The sequence below is a fragment of the Labrus bergylta genome, chromosome 4 (assembly GCF_963930695.1).
Source record: "Labrus bergylta chromosome 4, fLabBer1.1, whole genome shotgun sequence".
NCBI lineage: Eukaryota > Metazoa > Chordata > Actinopteri > Labriformes > Labridae > Labrus > Labrus bergylta.
Genome location: NC_089198.1, coordinates 10,633,086 through 10,651,811, shown reverse-complemented (window position 1 = coordinate 10,651,811; position 18,726 = coordinate 10,633,086). Strand labels below are relative to the sequence as shown.

General features: G+C 38.4%; 1 protein-coding gene across 1 annotated transcript in view; it reads left to right on the top strand.

Moving 5' to 3' along the window:
• Positions 1–4,067: 4,067 nt before the first annotated feature.
• The window catches only part of tesk2 (testis associated actin remodelling kinase 2), a 38,387-nt gene continuing 23,728 nt past the window's right edge, over positions 4,068–18,726 (top strand). Inside the window, exons 1-4 of the mRNA XM_020651958.3 lie at positions 4,068–4,469; positions 9,465–9,912; positions 10,254–10,373; positions 18,321–18,442. Coding sequence (XP_020507614.2) covers positions 9,790–9,912; positions 10,254–10,373; positions 18,321–18,442 — 365 coding nt within the window. The 5' untranslated portion in view covers positions 4,068–4,469; positions 9,465–9,789. The remainder of the gene's footprint in view (positions 4,470–9,464; positions 9,913–10,253; positions 10,374–18,320; positions 18,443–18,726) is intronic.

Below are 18,726 nucleotides of genomic sequence, written 5' to 3'. Positions count from 1 at the left end.
AGCAAGGATCTAAGACTTAATTTATTTGAGCTCCTGAATAACTTCCTAAACGCTGTTCAATGTAAGAAGTAGGCTACTGTAACTAACACCCTGCTACACTATACATTTTAAAAGTTAAAACAATAAAAATAATAAAGTCAAAATGATGAGATAAAAACACAATTTAAGCAAATCTAAACACAACATAATATTAAATACAAAGTAAGTAAGCACTACAAATATCAAAACTAAGAATGTGAATATATACAACCAGGATTTAATTTAACATTACTAGTCTTAAATATGAAAGATTAAATGTAAATGTGCAAAAACAGAGTTGTAAATGGACAGTATTGACATAGGGAGCTGTGCAATCAGTGATACTATAAGTTAAAGTGCAGGAGTGTAGACATGTTATTATATATATATATTATATTATATCAGACATATTATTAGGTGGTGTCATTGTTGGTAAAATCTTAATTCCACAATAATGCATGATGTTATTATAATTTGATCACATTAAATGTGGAAGTTACAGTCACAGGTGACATTTTATGGTTTTGAATACTTTAAGTGGATTTTATGTAAGCCCATTTCCGCCAGTTAAACAAAACAAAAATAAAAATAATAAAGTCATAAAGTGAGATAAAAAGTCGAAATTATTAGATAATGAAATAATGAGATAATAAAGTCATATTCATATTTCATTATCTCATTATTATGACTTTACTATCACTATTTCATTTTTATTTTTTTAACTTAAAAAAAGTGAATAGTGTAGTAGGGTGTTAGTTGAAAAGTTAAAATTATGACATAATAAAGTTATAATAATAAGATAATGAAATATGAATGACTTTTTATCTCATTATTTCAACTTTTTATCTCATTATGACTTTTTATCTCAATATTTCGACTTATGACTTTATTATTTGTATTTTTATTTTTTTTAACTGGTGGAAATGGGCTTCCATAAAATCCACTTAAAGTATTCAAAACCATAAAATGTCACCTGTGACTGTAACTTCCACATTTAATGTTATCAAATTATAATAACATCATGCATTATTGTGGAATTAAGATTTTACCAACAATGACACCACCTAATAATATGTCTGATATAATATAATATATATATAATAACATACTCCTGCACTTTAACTTATAGTATCACTGATTGCACAGCTCCCTATGTCAATACTGTCCATTTACAACTCTGTTTTTGCACATTTACATTTAATCTTTCATATTTAAGACTAGTAATGCTAAATTAAATCCTGGTTGTATATATTCATATTCTTAGTTTTGATATTTTTAGTGCTTATTTACTTTGTATTGTATTATATTGTGTTTAGATTTGCTAATATTGTGTTTTTTTGCTCATATTGTGTGTTTGGATAACCTGCTGCTGTAACACCACAATTTCCCAGTTTGGGATCAATAAAGTAATTCTATTCTATTCAATTCTAATCTATTCTATTCTAATGTTTTAATGCTGGAAGGTCTGGAAGCTATAAAGTTAACTCTGTTGGTAAAGGTAAAGTTGTGTTGTGCGTGCCGCCTGTCTAATAGGTTACATAAAGCTTAGACCTACTTTATCTGTCGTCAGCAGTAAATTATCTGCTTATGTGCTCAGTACTAAGCTGTTTTCTAACATTTACTTTACTCTTATTCGTGTAAATATTTATTGAACTTATTGCTTGATATCTTACTTACATTCCTATTCTATTTTATTAATATTTGATTTGTATATAATGATAGTTCTACTGCTATATTGTGTTTAGAGCAACCGTAACGACTAAATTTCCCTCTGGGATTAATAAAGTATTTCTGATTCTGATCTCAATTACATTGCTGTTCATTTAGTGGTCTAAATGGGCTTTAACAATAAGGAAGAGACAGAAAAGAACACATGAAAACAAAAGTAACTTGACCTCTATTGTTGTTGATATTGTCCTGCAGAGTTTACTAGTCTGTTCCTGTTTCTTACAGGAAGAATGAGTGATTTAGGAAAATCATAATTGATGCTCAAACATGTTCATCTTTTTTAATCTGCCATCATGTTTTAAACATTAATTACATTTTTGCCACAAAGTTTTCAGAAAAGTTGTTCAACAATCACACAGGATACTTGAAGCAACCATTGGGGGGTGGGCATGTCTAGCTGTCGAATGATGTGCATATTAGTGCTGCCTTAATTTGTCCACTAGATGGTGCTCTATATCTACAGTGTCATAAAGACTGAGGTCAAAGCCTCTGCCCTTGGGAGTAATATTTAACCGATGTTTTGATCTGATTTCTAATGTTATTATCTAAAATCCTGATAATGTGATAAAAAAATATCATATATTGAAAAGTATTTTAAATGTTCTGAGAGATTCTTACACTCCTGACAGGTGGCCATCTATCTATTCTCTCTCTGAAAAAAATATAGCAAAGAAATTCAAGTTAAATAAGTTGACATGCCCTCAAGTTGATGCACATCATAGCTCATAAAGAAATAACGATGGAAACGGGGAGGTTGTGACTCTGAACTAAAATAAAATTATTGCATATATTCAAGCAGACATGTTGTTAAAGTGACCAGATGTTAAGTATTTATGATTGCACTCTGCATTTGTTTTGTCCTGAATAAAATAAGTATAAAGTTACTTATCATTATTGTTTTTCGATCTCCTTGTGTTGTTTTTAATTTGATATTTTGCTGAATGGCTTTTTGAGGCTTGTGCTTTTTCTGCATTTGTATGATTACATACTTTACTATCACGTTTGTTTCTACATCTTTTGTTACTCAGCTTTGCACTATTGTCTCATGTAGTCTTGTTCATAGTTTTAGTTTATTGTTTAATAATTAAACATCATATGTTTGTACAGTCTATCAAAGTCAAATTCCTTGTATTGGTGAGCATACCTGGACAATAAAGCTTATTCTGACGAAAGGGGACTTTGAATATAAATAGACAATTTGCATTTACCTGCGGAAAATGCGTGGGAATGCTGACCGCTGAAATGTTTTTCAAAACACTGCTGAATGAAGAAGAATCAGCAGAAACAGCTGAAGGATTAGTAGAAGATGAAGAAAAAGTAGAAGAAGTAAAAGTAGTAAAAGCAGAAGAACAAGAAGTAGAAGAAGTAAAAGGAGTAGTTGAAGAAGAAGTGTTGGTAGAAGATGAGGAAACAGTACAAGAAAAAATCTTATTAGTAGAAGATGAAGAAACAGTAGTAGAAGTGATAGAAAAAGTAGAAGATACTGCATTTTGTAAATCCCCTTTGTGGTATAAATAAAGGATTATCTTATCTTATAAAGACTGCTTGAATGCAGTCAGACAATGAGAAAAAGGGGAAAACATCTCCCTATTGAGTGCTCATTTCAAAGGCTTAAATGAAGAGTTGGTGGCTAAATGATGATTTTGTGAGCAAGAGGACAAATGAACGCGTTGATGTGATATCCAAGAAATGTAGAAACCACAGCGATCGAAAAAGTTAGTCCCAAGAGGTTTAGTCAGGGAAGTTTTTGGGAATGCTGTATTACTGTATTACAGCATTCCCACTAATAAAGATTTGGATAACAATAGTGTGAATGCTGTATTATAGCATTCACACTAATAATAAAGATTTGGATAACAATAGTGTGAATGCTGTTTACAACATTTCCACTAATAAATATTTCAATAACAATAGTGTGAATGCTGTAGTGTGCATTCCCACTAATAAAGATTTGGATAACAATAGTGTGAATGCTGTATTATAGCATCTTTAAAGGCTCAACTGCAGACAAGATTTAAAAATTAAAATAGCAATTTAGTCTTTGTGCAGCACATCAGTTTCATACTCTGTATTGAAACTATGTCAAATTACATCGTGCCTATTAAATATATACATTCAAATTTTCTTTTGAGGTGTCTTATTATTATTACTTTTATTATTATTATTATTATTGTTTATGCTGCGTTTAGGTAACACGGTGGCACCACAGACTGTAAATACTACGAGTGGCACGCACCACCGCCCCATTGATATCTGGCCGTTGATTGGTCCATTCTCCTGCCTATCAAAAAATGGGCGGGGCTTAGTGGGAGTTACTCGGGTGAGAGCCGAGTGGCGACGGAGCTGTCAAACACCAACAATCGCTTGAAATATTATCCCGGGCGGTACAGAAAACATCGTACTTTGCCCCCCTTTTTTTTGTGTGTGTGTGTGTGTTCAAGAACCACGACAGAAAACTTCGAGCTCATTTTGAGAAACTTTAATACCGTTTGGACGAGAAACGTCCCTGTTTTTTTTATTTTTTTAAACGTGTGTTGCTGGATATTGGCTCTAGTTTTGTTGACAAACTAGCCAGTCAGCTAGTCCCTTGAGCTAGCTACGTGTTTTCAACTTCAGCTGCTTCTGGGGACACGCTTGTCGCTTTTCTATACATGCCAAAGGGAAAAAGGCAATGGGACCCAGCTTGGATGATTATTGCAAACGTCTCTACGTAATAAAAACCGGTGAGTTATCTTTACATTAACAAGGCGCAACAGCTAACACCGACTGTTGCTTGGCTTGGTTTGTTTACATTTTGTGGGGTGGCGTTCACACTTCACCGACATGTTGAGCCAGCCATTTGTTCTGAATCTAACCCCCTTGTACTTTTACATTTCTGTAGGAGCAGCTCTTTTGGCTGCTTTGACTCCATCCACATCATATGCAGATTTGTTCCTTCACTCAGCTTGTCTTAAGTGCTCTTTTCATTACTTTTAAAACCCTGAAGAATGACAGGCAATGCAGCAGCTCAGATATCATAGTTTAACACGACAGATCCTGACCAGATAAGAGGCTTCTTTTGCACTTTTGTTGAATGTGACCTTGCTCAAATGCTTGACAGAGATTGCTCTTAAAGTGAATGGAGATCTCTCAACCATCTCATCAGGAGAAAGGGCAGCAGATTACTGAAGGGGCAGATGATTGTTTTGACATGTGTATCTTTAATACACCTAATGTTTAAATCAGGAGGATTAAATCAAAGTTGTTCCTCTTGATGCATTCCTTCTCTGTGAAAAGATAATTGTCTCTCACAGGCATTCACACACACCCATTTAATACCTCTTGTCCCTTAGAGACACCCGCCTGAGCCTCGCTGCAACCTATCATTATAACATCACTTAACTTCTGATTTATTGTTGACATTTTCTATTAGCCTGTAATCGACTGAGGCGCAGCTGGATACGGTTCAGGCCCCAAGACTACTGTTAAAACATGTGGCCTGAGGCTGAGTTGGAGATGACCCATCTGTTTTGAAGTATACGGCCACATTTTACAGACCCAAAATAAGGCCGGCTGTTTTAAAATTCAACCCCTTTTCAAGCGTAGTCCCTTTGCTGTGGTGTTTTTTTTTTTTTTTTAAATGCGTGCCCTTTGGATATGTAGGCAACAGGGAGTAGTTTGGAAACAAATATAGAAGTGAACACTGCAGCTTGCCTATTTTTTTCTTTCCATCACTCGCCTCTTGAAGAAACCTAGCAGCTTAGGTTGGCGAGGGTTGATCGCGAGAGCATACTTTTGAAGAATAAAAAAATACATTTGCTGATATCACAAAGGCTGCCACGTTGTGATTTTATTTTATTTCAATCCAGGGACCAGTGATGGATACGAGGCCATTTCAAATGCCCATTTAAAACAATCTGTCACTTTTAAAATGACAGAAAAAAAGACCCCCCCCCCCATACATATCACTTGACAGTCTTTTTACTGGCCTCTTCCGGATATTTAAAGGAGAAACAATTATGCCATTTTGTTCAAAGAACAATTCAACCGTATTTGTTTCCTAAGTGTCACATTTCTCATGTTTAAGTGCCAAAAGAAGGCTAGCAAGAGTCTTTTGAGGCGCCAGGTCGAATTAGTTTCCTGAATATTTTTGTTATCTCAGACTCGTGCTTTGTCTGTTGACCCACCTTCCTCAGAAATCCAAAATATTTCCACTCTGCCAATTTATTCCCAAGCAGGGTTAATTATCAGGTTTATCTTATCTTGGCTGTTTGCCATTACCCACCTGGTGCTTTGATGGACACACACGTGCCATGGGAACCTTCAGATAAAGTTGTAGGTTTTCCCTTTAAAATGATGTGAGATAGTTGATCATTGAACGTGTATACTCCTCCTGGATGAGGTTTATCTTTTGAGTATATAGCCAGTGTTCACTCCCCTGTTGGGCTGTCAGTCAATATATTAATTGTAGCTGATGTCTTGTTTTTAGTTAGAGCTCTAGAGAACATTCAGAGTTGTTTTTTGTTATTGATCGAGACTTTAAAGATCATCCTGGCTGGAGATGGACCTTCTTATTCCGCTACAGTGTCCTCTAAAGCACCGCTGATTCTGCGTTTTTTGTTAATTTCCATGACAGAGCTTAAGGGAAATAAAGAAAAAATGAACAAAGATTGTTGTTTGTCAGGATTGGCTGCTTTGGACACCGCTGTGGGTATGTGGCTAACCTGTTGTTTCAAGTTTCAAAAAACCAACGGGGAATTTATATCTTCATGCAAACCTATTCTTGCCCTTTCTATTACCACAACATAAATAAATATGTGTCTTTGTTCTCGCTCCATCTACTGAAATGAAAACTTAACACACAGTAGGCCTCGCACATGTGGGTTTGCATTTCTCCTGGCATGTGCACTTTTATTTCTGCGGTACCATTTTTAACAAGGCAAAATATTAGGTGTCATCGGAGGGGGGGAGAAGAAAAAAAAGGAAAGCAGAGGATAAAAAGCCTTTTAAGGATGTGGCTGAGACAGAGAATGATGTCAGAAGTAGACCAGTGACCAACACAGCAACTCTGAAGGATTCTCATGTCTGTGATGTAATGCTAACGGACCACGGAGGAATCTATCTGTGTCATCCCAGTGCTGTTTTTAGGATGTGATCTTATGAGACCTCCTCTGCCTTAGATTGACTTTTGTGATTCTGCATAATGTAGGTCAGCTAAGTGTTTATCTTTTTCATCCACATTCTTCTTACTTTTCTTCCTCCCACTTATAGGACTTTGTTTCACAGAACTATTCCGCTTATTTCTTATGTACACACATTGTAAATGTTGGATTTCAACACTGACAAATATGACTGCAGTGTAATAAAGTTTGGGAAGGAAATCTCAGTAGAGCAAACAATGACCGGCCTTGTGGTAGTAAAAGTGTGTGAAGGCTGTGTGCACTTTTTACATGCATGGAGTCATTTTGGGACACGAGGACTTAAAGGACTAGTCCGACTAGAAAAGAGAAGTTAGTCATTGTTTACCTTCTGTGATTAGATTCAAAAAAACAGTTTCACACTTCTACAACTCTAACAGCATTCAAATAATAAAGTGTCCCCTACATTTCCTTAAGTCAGATCAATAAACTTCTTGCTTTGCCCAACAAATATTCAGTTAAGGTTGATTGATAGAAAAATCCTCACAACTAAAGGACTGGGCCTAAGAAATATTCTTTAATCGAAATAGTAGCTACTAAATCCTCTGTTAATCTGCTAATTCTTTCAATGTGCTCCCCTCGTTTTGTTGTAAATAAACAGAAGTGTGAATGTGTGAGTTACGCATGTGTTTCATTGAGCTCTAACGAGTGTGTTTAAAGCTTTTCCTCTTTTTGTTGAAACAGATTTTGAGCACTTGATATCCAGGAGGATTATTGGAATTCATTGAATTAAGTAATTTAGGGACTTTTTCTTTCCTGTTTTGTTCAGTGAGCTGCTGGAAATGTTACAGCGTATGACCTCAACCAGCTTTGAATGATCAGAAAACGATTTTAAAAAACAGGCAGAACTGTGTATCGTTTAATCCACAAACAAATCATGGATGCACTTAAGCACAACTAAAGGTCAATTCAACTTTTCCCATCAGACAGTCTTCAATAAAGACTGCTTCACTCATACTTTAAAGGAGATCTATTTGCTGATCCATATTTAAATACCTACAGTATAATGTTACGATCTTGTCCATACTAAAAGACAGAGACAAGTTCTGCCGCCGTATTAGAGCAAAGCATGGAGCAAAGTTGTAGGACATTCCCGTCCCGGCAGCTATTTCAAGAACACGCCCACCCGGAAGCACATTTTCCCTGCGACTGCAAGCAGAGTTGGCCAATCAGAGGAAAGTGAGCACGAGGGGCGCGCGACCTTAAAGAGACAGCAGCTGAAATCAGCTGTTTCAGGCAGAGGCTGAAATTAGGGTTTTTATTGAAGTCATTATACAACGAGGTTTTTGAGCTGCACATGTTGCAACGCTACTCAATAGACGTCCCAGACTGATATAATAAATTTGGAAAGTGAGAATAGATCACCTTTAATGAAGCAATTGAAGATAAGAAGCTCAATATGTGGATGCAATTTATAGATTCACCAATTGTGAAATTCAGGACTGATACTATGTAGATGATTGCAGATAAAAAAATCTTTTAATCTTTACTTCTTCATAATTGTAGGTGTCTGCTTTTCAAACGCTCTATGAGATTGTAAGTATTTGATTCGCTGTTAGTTGTCCCTCCTCTTCAAATGTCACTGGATCACGTCTTACAAACAGCATGTCGCCGATCTTTCTCAGAGACGTTGTAAGCCTCGCACACTTTCTTTCGCGTTTGACCATGAAAACAAATCAGCTTGTTTTGATAAGGTGACTTCTTCTGCCCAAATATTTAAACCTCTTCTCTGAGTCAGCAGTAAGGTATGGCCTACAGGCTTGCCAGCTTTAAATAGATTCGATGCATCGGATAAATATCGGCTTCTTACATCGGTGCATGCCTCATTATTTGCCGATGTATGTTCAAAGGAAACATTGGTGCATCTGTTGTGTAATAATGTGAATAAAAACATACAAAAATAACCTAAGGGACATTTTTCTCTCCCCCAATCTCTGTGAAAGAAAAGGTGTTTAACTACTCTCAAGTAGTGTCAGATAAATATCTTCATAACCAAAAATATAACATCAACCAAAGAGATGTTTTTCCGGAATAAACTATTCTTAGAGGTTAGATATGAAAGCCACATTGTTTGTGAGTGTATGAAAGACCTTTAGTAACAGACCTCCCTTCCTCTTACCCTTTGTACCCTGCTGATTTTGTTTTGGATGGCAGAAAGGACCAGGACCTGAGCTATTCCTTGGCTAATCTCCCATAATTGGACAATCGGCCCCTATTACAGCCATTACATTCGGTCCTGTTGAGCATTAGTAGCTTGTCTGATTCATCCAAAGGCAAAACACAGTCCACATCTCCAGCTGCTATTATTAAACCAGCCAAAACTTTCAGTGAAGAATAGCAAGGCAGCTTTTGTTTCTATCCTGTGGAAGGGAATGTGATGGATGTGTTATGCCCCGACTCTGTTCTTCTCTTTGACATAATTCACATAAAAATGAATTTATTATTGTGTTTGAACAAGAACCAGACTGATGATTTCCTCCCCTTCTTAATATGAAACAACAGAAATCACCTGATGTCTTTGTTTCTCTTTACTCTCTGCAGGGCTCCGAGGTCTCAGCATACAACGTTCAAACATGTGAAAACTCTCTCATCCTGGCTGACTTCCTCCTTACAAGCAGTAAGATCTGGATGAGTAGGAAACACCTTGGAGCCAGCCGGGGTGCATCACCAGGGCCGCCCTAGGCACCGTTTTTAATCTGCAGTATATGTGTGTGACACATTTTCTCCCAGGACACACACTGAGTCAACACCGTGCTGCCGTGGAGCACCCGGCGTCACTTAAACAATCCCGTCCTCTTGTCATGTGGGGACATTACCGAAACAGGCCCACATTACCCTCACTGGTGTCCCGAGCTTCCACTTCGCCATGGACCGGAATAAACGCAACTCCATCGCTGGGTTTCCTACACGAACAGAGCGAAGTAATGAGGACAGAGACGGTGGCGGAGGGGTAGGAGGCGGCGAGATGGGCATGGGTCCACCACCACAGGTGAGTTGTTGGTACTGCACTTAAAATATTAGAAAACAAAGTAAATGTTCAATAAATGATCAGGCCTCTGATTGGTTGAGCTCATTCATTATGGTTTTGGAATGAATAAGCAAAAATGATTCATGTTCTCGCTCATGTTCTGAGAGAATCTGTGTATGTTTGTGCTGTCAGTCTTTCTATGTCATAACACGTTCATGTCCCAGTTAAAGGTGAAGTTACCTATCAACAGCTATCTCTTGCACATTAAGTGAGCTGAAGCAGTGCTCCCACTATATTAGTGTCCGTATGAATAAGGTTTTCATCTTCATCTGCTGATACCAGTGTGTTCCTGTCCTCCCCAGGTGGGCAGGGTGTGGCCGTCGTCGTACAGAGCCCTCATCAGTGCCTTCTCTTGCCTCACACGCCTCGATGACTTCACCTGCGAGTGGATCGGCTCTGGTTTCTTCTCTGATGTCTTCAAGGTCGGTCGAGATCAGCTTTTACAGTCTCTGTGCTTATCCTTCCAGGACGCCTTAAGAATCTTTTGGATTTTTCTTCTTCCTTACTTGACTTTTTTTCCCCCCCACCTTTCAATCTCGTTTTAGTCGTAACACATCATCTTCTGTTCATGCCTCCCTCCTTCCCTTCCATCCATCCTGTGTGGTTCATATTAGGTCACACAGAGTTTCAGATCACACATGCTCATTTAGGAGAAGTTTTTTTTTTCCCCTGCTACGTGACAAAAATCATGCTGGGGTCTCTTGTGAAATTGTCAGGTTAAGATATAAAGAGGGAACTTGAAGTGCACGGCCTTTACAAGTAAGTGGTGTGAAACTGAAATTATCCATTTCATCTAATCTTGTCATGTTGATCTGTTGCTGGGTTAAACACTTGATCTATCTTGTTCTCTACTCGCTCGTCTTCTCTGGACATTTTTAGGTCAAATTAGATGCAATCACCCTCAGAGATGTCACTTAAACAGGATCGTTAACCCTGATACTTCATCCCCTCTTCCTCCTCCAGGCATACATGTCACACATGCACATCCGGCTTTATAATTATCAGTGAATCCTCTCTCTGAATAACTTTCAGCTGAGACATTTATTTCCCTTTATCCCTCCTTGTTGACTGTATTAATAAGGCCACCATGACTGTGTGAAATGATGGCATGGCTCAGCTTGGCTTAGATAAACGGTGTGAGAAAACAACTCCTCCAGGAAAGGAGTTGAGTTGTTCTGGTGAGAAGTAAATAATCATGGCCTTGACGGACTGATAGCAACTGATTCTGAGTTTGGTTTGCTGTGACTGTTCTGGATGTGAAAACACACTTTGTCTCGCTTTTGTGCGCTTGTTGTGCGAGAGTGATCACATATCTGTTTACATGTTAGACTGACCTTTGGATTTGGTAAACGTTAACACTAGTGTTGTTGTACTCAAGATGAGTCTTGGTCTCGAGACCAGTTTTTAAAGGTCTCGGTCTCGACTTGGAATCTTGTCTCGGTCTCAGACTGGACAAACTCCGGATTTAAAATCAAGACCACCACTGATCGGCTCGTTCTCATTTCATAACTGTGATTAGAAGGAAAAAACGCCCCTTTCTAAAACAAAAAAATTACTTATAATTCTTTTGTAGTTTAGTTGGCCTCCCCAGTGAGGAATGCAACCTTCCTGGTGTTACGGTCTAAATTAGTGACACGCCCCCTAAACACAAGTTGATGATTTTTTAAGTGATATATATGGTCTTGGTCTTCTCTCTGTCTCATCCTGCCTTGGTCTTGGTCTTGGTCTTGATCTCGGAGCACTCTGGACTCGGGTATGTCTTGGTCTCGGTTAGTGGGGTCTTGACTACAACACTGGTTAACACGCAAAATCAAGTGCAGGAAGGATTGTGATATCTCTTACATCATGATTATATAAAAGATTTTAAACCACATTCAGCCATGTGCAGCTCCATATCACATCAGTTGTTGCATCATGTTCAATTTAAATGTATTTTTCCTAACACTCTGTGTACTATGATGTCACTACTGTCTCAGCTCACAGCAACTAGCCCTCTACTGCAAATCCATGTAACCAGTGGATTTGTATTGGACTTGAAGTGATTTGATGTTCACTTTCCATCGTGTCCCTCTCGTGCTTTAGCTCTGTGTCCGGCTCATTGATTAAACTGGATGTTGTCTGCCAGCTGATCGTGATGTTTCAGGGTTGTGCATCATGTGTTCATGAAAGGCTGGTCTGACAATTATTCAACCATTGCAAACGATGGACGTTTTTATTTCATATTAATAAAAAGCCATATAAAATGTAACCATAAAGGAACCCATTGTGCTCCAGGTGTGCAAGCTGTCGAAAACCACTTTGTTTGGGCTTGACAGGTTTCGTCCAATGGCAACACTTCTGCAAAAATTTGTTACATGGGTTCAGTGTAGTATATTGTGATATACGGGGATGCTGTCATGCAGGTGAAACCGAGCAATTTTGAATCAAATTTTGAGAAAACTAACACAGTATAAAGAAGAAGAACATATGCATACAATTTGAGTGAAGAAATGCAATAAAAAAAGGTATTTATGATAATAAATAGATAATGCAAAAACCCCAGTGGATATTTATTTTTAACAGTTCATAAAACAAAATGCTTTGTTTGTGAATTTGGTGCAGTGGAAAAATAATTGGTCTAAATCAGTATAAAGTAAAATCTCTGCATGTAGATTATTTATTTTTATACATATATATTTTTCCGGTAATCGATACAGTATCACAAAATATTTAAAAACCTCCAGACCTTTATTGTGAGCTGTGTAAACACTTGAGGTTATTCATAATAACTTAAATACCTGAAAGTGTGTCAACCACTGTGGTGAAAAATAAACATCCACCAGCAGTTTCAGTGAAGGATATCCACACACTGAAAGCATGTGTGTAAGTGAGTTTAACAAGTACAACTGTTGCCACTTTGTTATCACGCTTCTGTTTGAAAACTGCAGCTTAGCTTTATCATGTTATTCATGCTGTCGTGAAGAATAACCACCAGAAGGTGTCAACAAGTTTGTGCCATACCAATTGTAATCTGACTCTCCTTTATTTGTAGATATGAGACGCCATACCATTTTAAACACTGTTGAACAAATACTTTATTTATTAAATAAGACTCGCACAAAAAGTAAAGAAACTTGTGTTTGGTAGATTATTTCTTTGTTGTAACAATGCCTCTTGGTAATAAATCTTATGCTGTTGGAAAGCCTGTTTATTTCCCTTTTAAATGGTGCCACATTTGTAAGGAACATGCATTTGTGGGATGAGCAGCAGAGCTGAGTATGTGGGTTGCACCCATGAAAAACTTGCCAAATCTTCTCTGCCAATGCCAAATAGCTTATTCTTCATTGATAAAAAGTGTATAAAAAGTGATGAAAAAGGTAAAAACTGTAGAAGCAGCTCTTACACTGCTGCTGTTTTGTCTCTGTAATCTAAATCTTGTTAGTACTCATTTTGACCACCGCCAAATGAAGCTTTAATGAGAGAAGATTCCAACACACATCATTCAGGTAAACGACACCTTTCAATAGACCATGCTTCCTGTGTGCATACCAATAACCACCTCAGCCTCTCTTGGAGTAATGGAAATATCTGTTAATACTTTGTGTGGCTGTGAGAGTGAGGAATGCATAGGTAAACACAGAGAAGAGGAAATGGAGCAGAATGATGAAACGCCTGAAGGCAAAGACACTGACAGAGAGGGATAGGAACAAAAAGGTGGTGAAATTAATGGTGATAGAGGTTGAGGCTACGAGGAGGAGGGACCAGACTTGGGGGGGGGGGGGGGTTTGATGGTATAGAGCTGGGTTGGCAAGACTTTTGAAGGGGATGAAAAATGGGGGGTAAGAGGAGGTTTTAGAAGTTCATGAATGGACGAGGAGTGTTTGAGCAGACGTTGATTTAGGGGCTGTGTCTGCTAAGAGGGTGGATGAGTAAAGGGTTGTAGGAAAATAAAAACACAGGGGGGTATGGTTTCCAGAAACATATAGTTTTAAAAAATGAAAAATGATTAAAGAGGGAGGCGTTCAAGATCATCAAGAAAAGTAAGGCAGCGTGGAAGGACAGAAAAAAGAAGAACCTGGGGTCGCTTTCTGGGGAAGATGAGGATTAGGGATGACGGTTCGTCGGAGGCCACAGCCAGGAGGAGAAAGAGGGGGATCAGGACTCAATGCAGATGGGGGGATGTGAAGAGTGAGGACTAGGGGGGGGTCGGAGGAGGATAGACGGATGTGGGGGAGGAGGCCCTCAGAGGAGTGGCCATCTGTTGTTTCTGCTGTCCTGCGGTGGAGACTGTCGGCTCTTCTAGCCAGGCCCCTTTCCTTTGAACTTGAACAGAGCCATTTTTGTGTCTGTATGAATGAGATGGAGAGAGAGAGAGAGAGAGAGAGGAGCATGCACAGAAAACCAGAAAATCCCTGAGTCTAACTCAAGAAGACCCTTCTTCATGTGTTTCTACTTACCATGCTATACATACTGCTTATTGGTAACTTTGCCATACTGCTAACTCGGCACTAATGATCTAAGAGAAGCTGAAAAATATCTAGAGCTTCATCTGACTGCATCTAAACTGTGTGGAAGCATTGCCATCATGCCCACGCCTCCATCCATATATCATATGTAAGGCATGCATGGTGAGAAAGCATTGCTTGTTTACATAAAATATTTTTCTTAATCATTTGCGATACATTCAGACTTTTGTGATCCGTCCATTGCAGCTGGTCATATTGCGAAGTTACATACTGATGAAGTTGGGATTTATTGTGAGCAGCCGTTATGTTGGAAATCCTGTCTCAGCCTAACTTTTAGTCAACCGAGCGACAGGCTGAGAGCTGGATTCGGGTTTTTAGGGCTTCGGGCAAATTGTACATCGCACCAAACTGTCAATCAGGTCAGCTACGAGCCTAACTATGGATATCAGGTATGGTTCATTAAATCAAAACGGTTTCCTTACAGTGCCCCCATACTGCTCTGTACAGTGTGCCATAAGGGCAAAAACTAATCAGACCTATTTTGTTTTTTGAACCAGGCTGTAAACATGTCAATTTCCACTTTAAAAACTGTCTTTTTTCAATGTGCCTCAAATGGACACTTGACAAACTGCAGAATCTTGCACTTCCGCATTTGCGTCATTTTTCAACACCGGAGTTTGCCGCTTGGCCTTAACTTGCTCTTCATATAGATTTTGTCCATATCTTTAATTTGCAGTTTGTCCATTGCCTTCCCTTGTTAATCCTTCATATATAATCTATATTGACCCATTTTTAAATGAATTATCCTGCTTTAGGAAGAACTGCCCATAGACGTGCGATCAGTGCACCGTGGCTGTGTTGCTGAATGAATGTAAAGGATTAGGGCTGCAACTCATGATTATTTTCAATACAGATTAATCCGTCAATAGCTTTCACCATAATGATCAAAATGTAAAAAACAAATTAACAGTCAAAAAAAGCCCATCACTGTTTTTCTGAAACCTCCAAGGTGGTGTCTTGAAATTGCTTGTTTTAGGATAGGAGCTTAGGATGTCAACATTTTATGTCGATATTTTTTTGATGTATGTTTTAAATCAATCACCTTTATAAAGCTACATATCGTCAGTCATATTTTTAACCAAAAGCTGCCACAAGAGAAAGAGTGAGCACTGTCTAGATTCCACAGATACTTTCCAGTGCCAAATATTTGTGCAATTTAGGAAGTGAGCAGGAGTCCACCTTCACTTCGGTCATTTGATTAGGTTGTTGAATACTCAGGACTCTTTATTTACCAACAAAAACACAAAGAATAGCAGCAAATCTTTTTTTTTTAAATATTACTTTTAAATGAAAACCCATAACCCAAGTTGAGTCATTTATTATCATTTTTGTGTTTCACTACCAAGTATATCACACAAGTTAGCAGCTGTAATTCTAAACTGTGGTTTAAAATAGTTGAGGTGTTGATTTGTGTGAGAAGTAGGGAAGCATAGGTGTGATCATGTAGCTCTAATTTGAAAGTCTGCAGCTCTGTTTTGCATGTTTGTTTGAAAGTTCCTGATGATTTCCTGCACTTCATTGCTTGTGTGGAACCTTTGATAAAAGTTCAACAGGCCCTTTGTAGCTGAAGGCTGTCTATCTATAAACATGCAAGTATCAATTTAGCCTCCAGATTAAAAACCTGCATCATAGTTTAATTATATTTCTGTTGTCAGGAAGTGTGAGCAAGTGTTGCTAGGTATTTCTGCTGAAGCTCAGTCATCTGATGTGCTGGCTTCTGTGGTTTGCTGCTTGATACTTCCTATGTGCAGAGCAGTACAGTCAGAGGAGCTCACATTCTTGGTAATTAATGCACTGGGTGATGGTATTCTGTTCTGTAAATAACTCAGGTCACTGCTGATTTCAAAGGCTGTGAAGCAGCTTAAGGGTTTCTTGTGTTTAAAAGTAATAAGCATTTGCTCCAGTAATGACATGAAAGGTGTTCAGCGCTCCTTCAGAGGCTGTTGAATGACTCAACATTCTTGACATTTTTGTTTGTTAACTTATGATCTTTTAGGCCTCACCTAGAAACTCATGAATTAACAGATTTGTTTGCTGAAACCAGCCTGACTGATATGAGATATTTGATGCTGATATTGGTTTTGTAAGAGGGGGAAAAACTACTGAGAATCACAGATTTTTTTTCTTACCACTGTAACTTTTGCTGCTTTGCTGAAGTGCTCATGATGGGTAGGGCGGGTCTTTGTAATATAGCAATAAGTAAGGTCTTTTACCTGCTTTTTGTAAAGTGTCTCGAGATAACACTTGTTAGGAGTTGACGCTATACAAATAAAAATTGACTAATTGATTGATTGATTGATTGAGATATGGCCGCCACTTTGTAAACATTTTACGCATGACTCTGAATAGTAATTCCATTGAGGTTTGTGCACTGATAAGAATATGTGAAAGAACTCAGAAGTGTGTTTTCATTAGGAAATAACTTGTAGGTTTTTTTCTTTTCATGATTATTTGTTGTCAAATGTGTGTCATTGCTTCGCTGTGATACTCTGCCTTAATGTGCTCGCAGACAGTGCTGAAAGTATTGCATTGTTTTCTACAATTTATGTTCTGTAAAAACTGTTTTCATATCAGCGTCTATTGGAAAACACAAGCCCCATTTCAACCAAGCGGTCAGGTTCAGTAAGGTTTGGTTCTGTATATATGTATTGCCGTTTCCACTGTCAAAAGTTGAGAATGGCATAAAAAGAACTGATCCATACCGTCCTACTTTTTCGCTACCTTTCTGTTGGGGTGCCAATCGTATCCATCGGATCCTAAAAGGTGGACACACTGCAGTCCGTTGATTGATAAATAATGAAGCACAAACGCAAAATGCACCGTGTTTAAATATCCTGCAGATTTCGAGTAATTTCAACACAACAATTGTTTTAGTTTTTTGTGAATAATGTCGGTGCATAGCACCACCCTGTGGATGACCTCGGAGGTGCAGACCTCTGCTGGACATCCCTCATTGTTTCCCTTTGTTTACTGTGTTCACACTATTACGTAGCTGACGCGACCATTGCCATCCAGCTTAGACCCCGCCTACTAAGTTAGGGTCCAGTTGGCTGTGGAAACGCAAACATATCAGGTTTAGCATACCAAACCTTACCAAATTTTACTGAACCAAACCGGACCACTTGGTGGAAACGGGGCTATACAAACCAATGTTAATATGTTACTTGCCGATATTATTGGTAGAACTATTTATTGGTCAGACTCTAGGAACCAGACTGTGTTTAAACATCACCTTTCTTAAAAACAGCTCATCAAAGTCCTTCAGGTTCGAAACATCAGTCTGTTTTACTACTTTTGTTGCAGCAACATGTGCACTGGTTTAACTTTAGCTAAAGGGGGCTCCTTTGTTGTCTTCATGCTGTGACCTGACTAAAGTGTTTGTTTGCCCTCCACCTAAGGCATGCTGGGAAAGGCTCCAGCCACTTATGGATGGACGGATTGATGTTGATGCCGCCTCTGTCTGACAACTAGATGGAAACTAAAATCCCAATAATACAAAATTGATTGTGCAGCTCTGGATTGACAAATGTATTTAGTCATCGCTTGTCAGCTGAGATTGACCTCATTTCAGTTCTCTTTTCTGTGCTGCCTTCCTTTTCTGTTTCCTCTGTTTTTCTTGCTGCATGAGGCAGATTGTTTTTTTTTTTTTTTTCAAGTATCCAATAAAGAAGAGCTGTTTTGTTTTGAAGTCGTGTGAGGACACAATGACCCAAGCTTCAGTGAACTGTTTATCCAAAGTTATACACAATCCTGGTTTGTTGCAGCCACTAGAATATATTTATGAGGGCAGACATTGGGTTCTTACACGTCTTCACTTGTACTTGTAAATTTCTAAAATGTGGTATCATTTAACTGTTTTTCCAGGTTCGTCATCGAGCTTCAGATCAGGTCATGGCTCTGAAGATGAACAAACTGAGCAGCAACAGAGCCAACATGTTGAGAGAGGTCCAACTAATGAACCGGCTTTGTCATCCAAACATACTCAGGTTGGTAATGAAACTCTTAACTTTTTCAAATTACACTAAGGGGTAGTGAAATCGGTCTTGGTCTCAAGACCGGTCTGGAGATCACAAGCATATTAACTCGGTCTTGTCTCGGTCTCAGACTGGGTGGACTCCGGATTTTAAATCAAGACCAGTCAAGACCACCACTGACAGTTTATTTTCCCACATGTGGTTAGAAGGAAAACACCTCTTTCTAAAACAACAAATAACTTCAATTCATTCGTTTTGATTTGTATCCCTCGGTTACGGCCACAACCTTCCCGCTG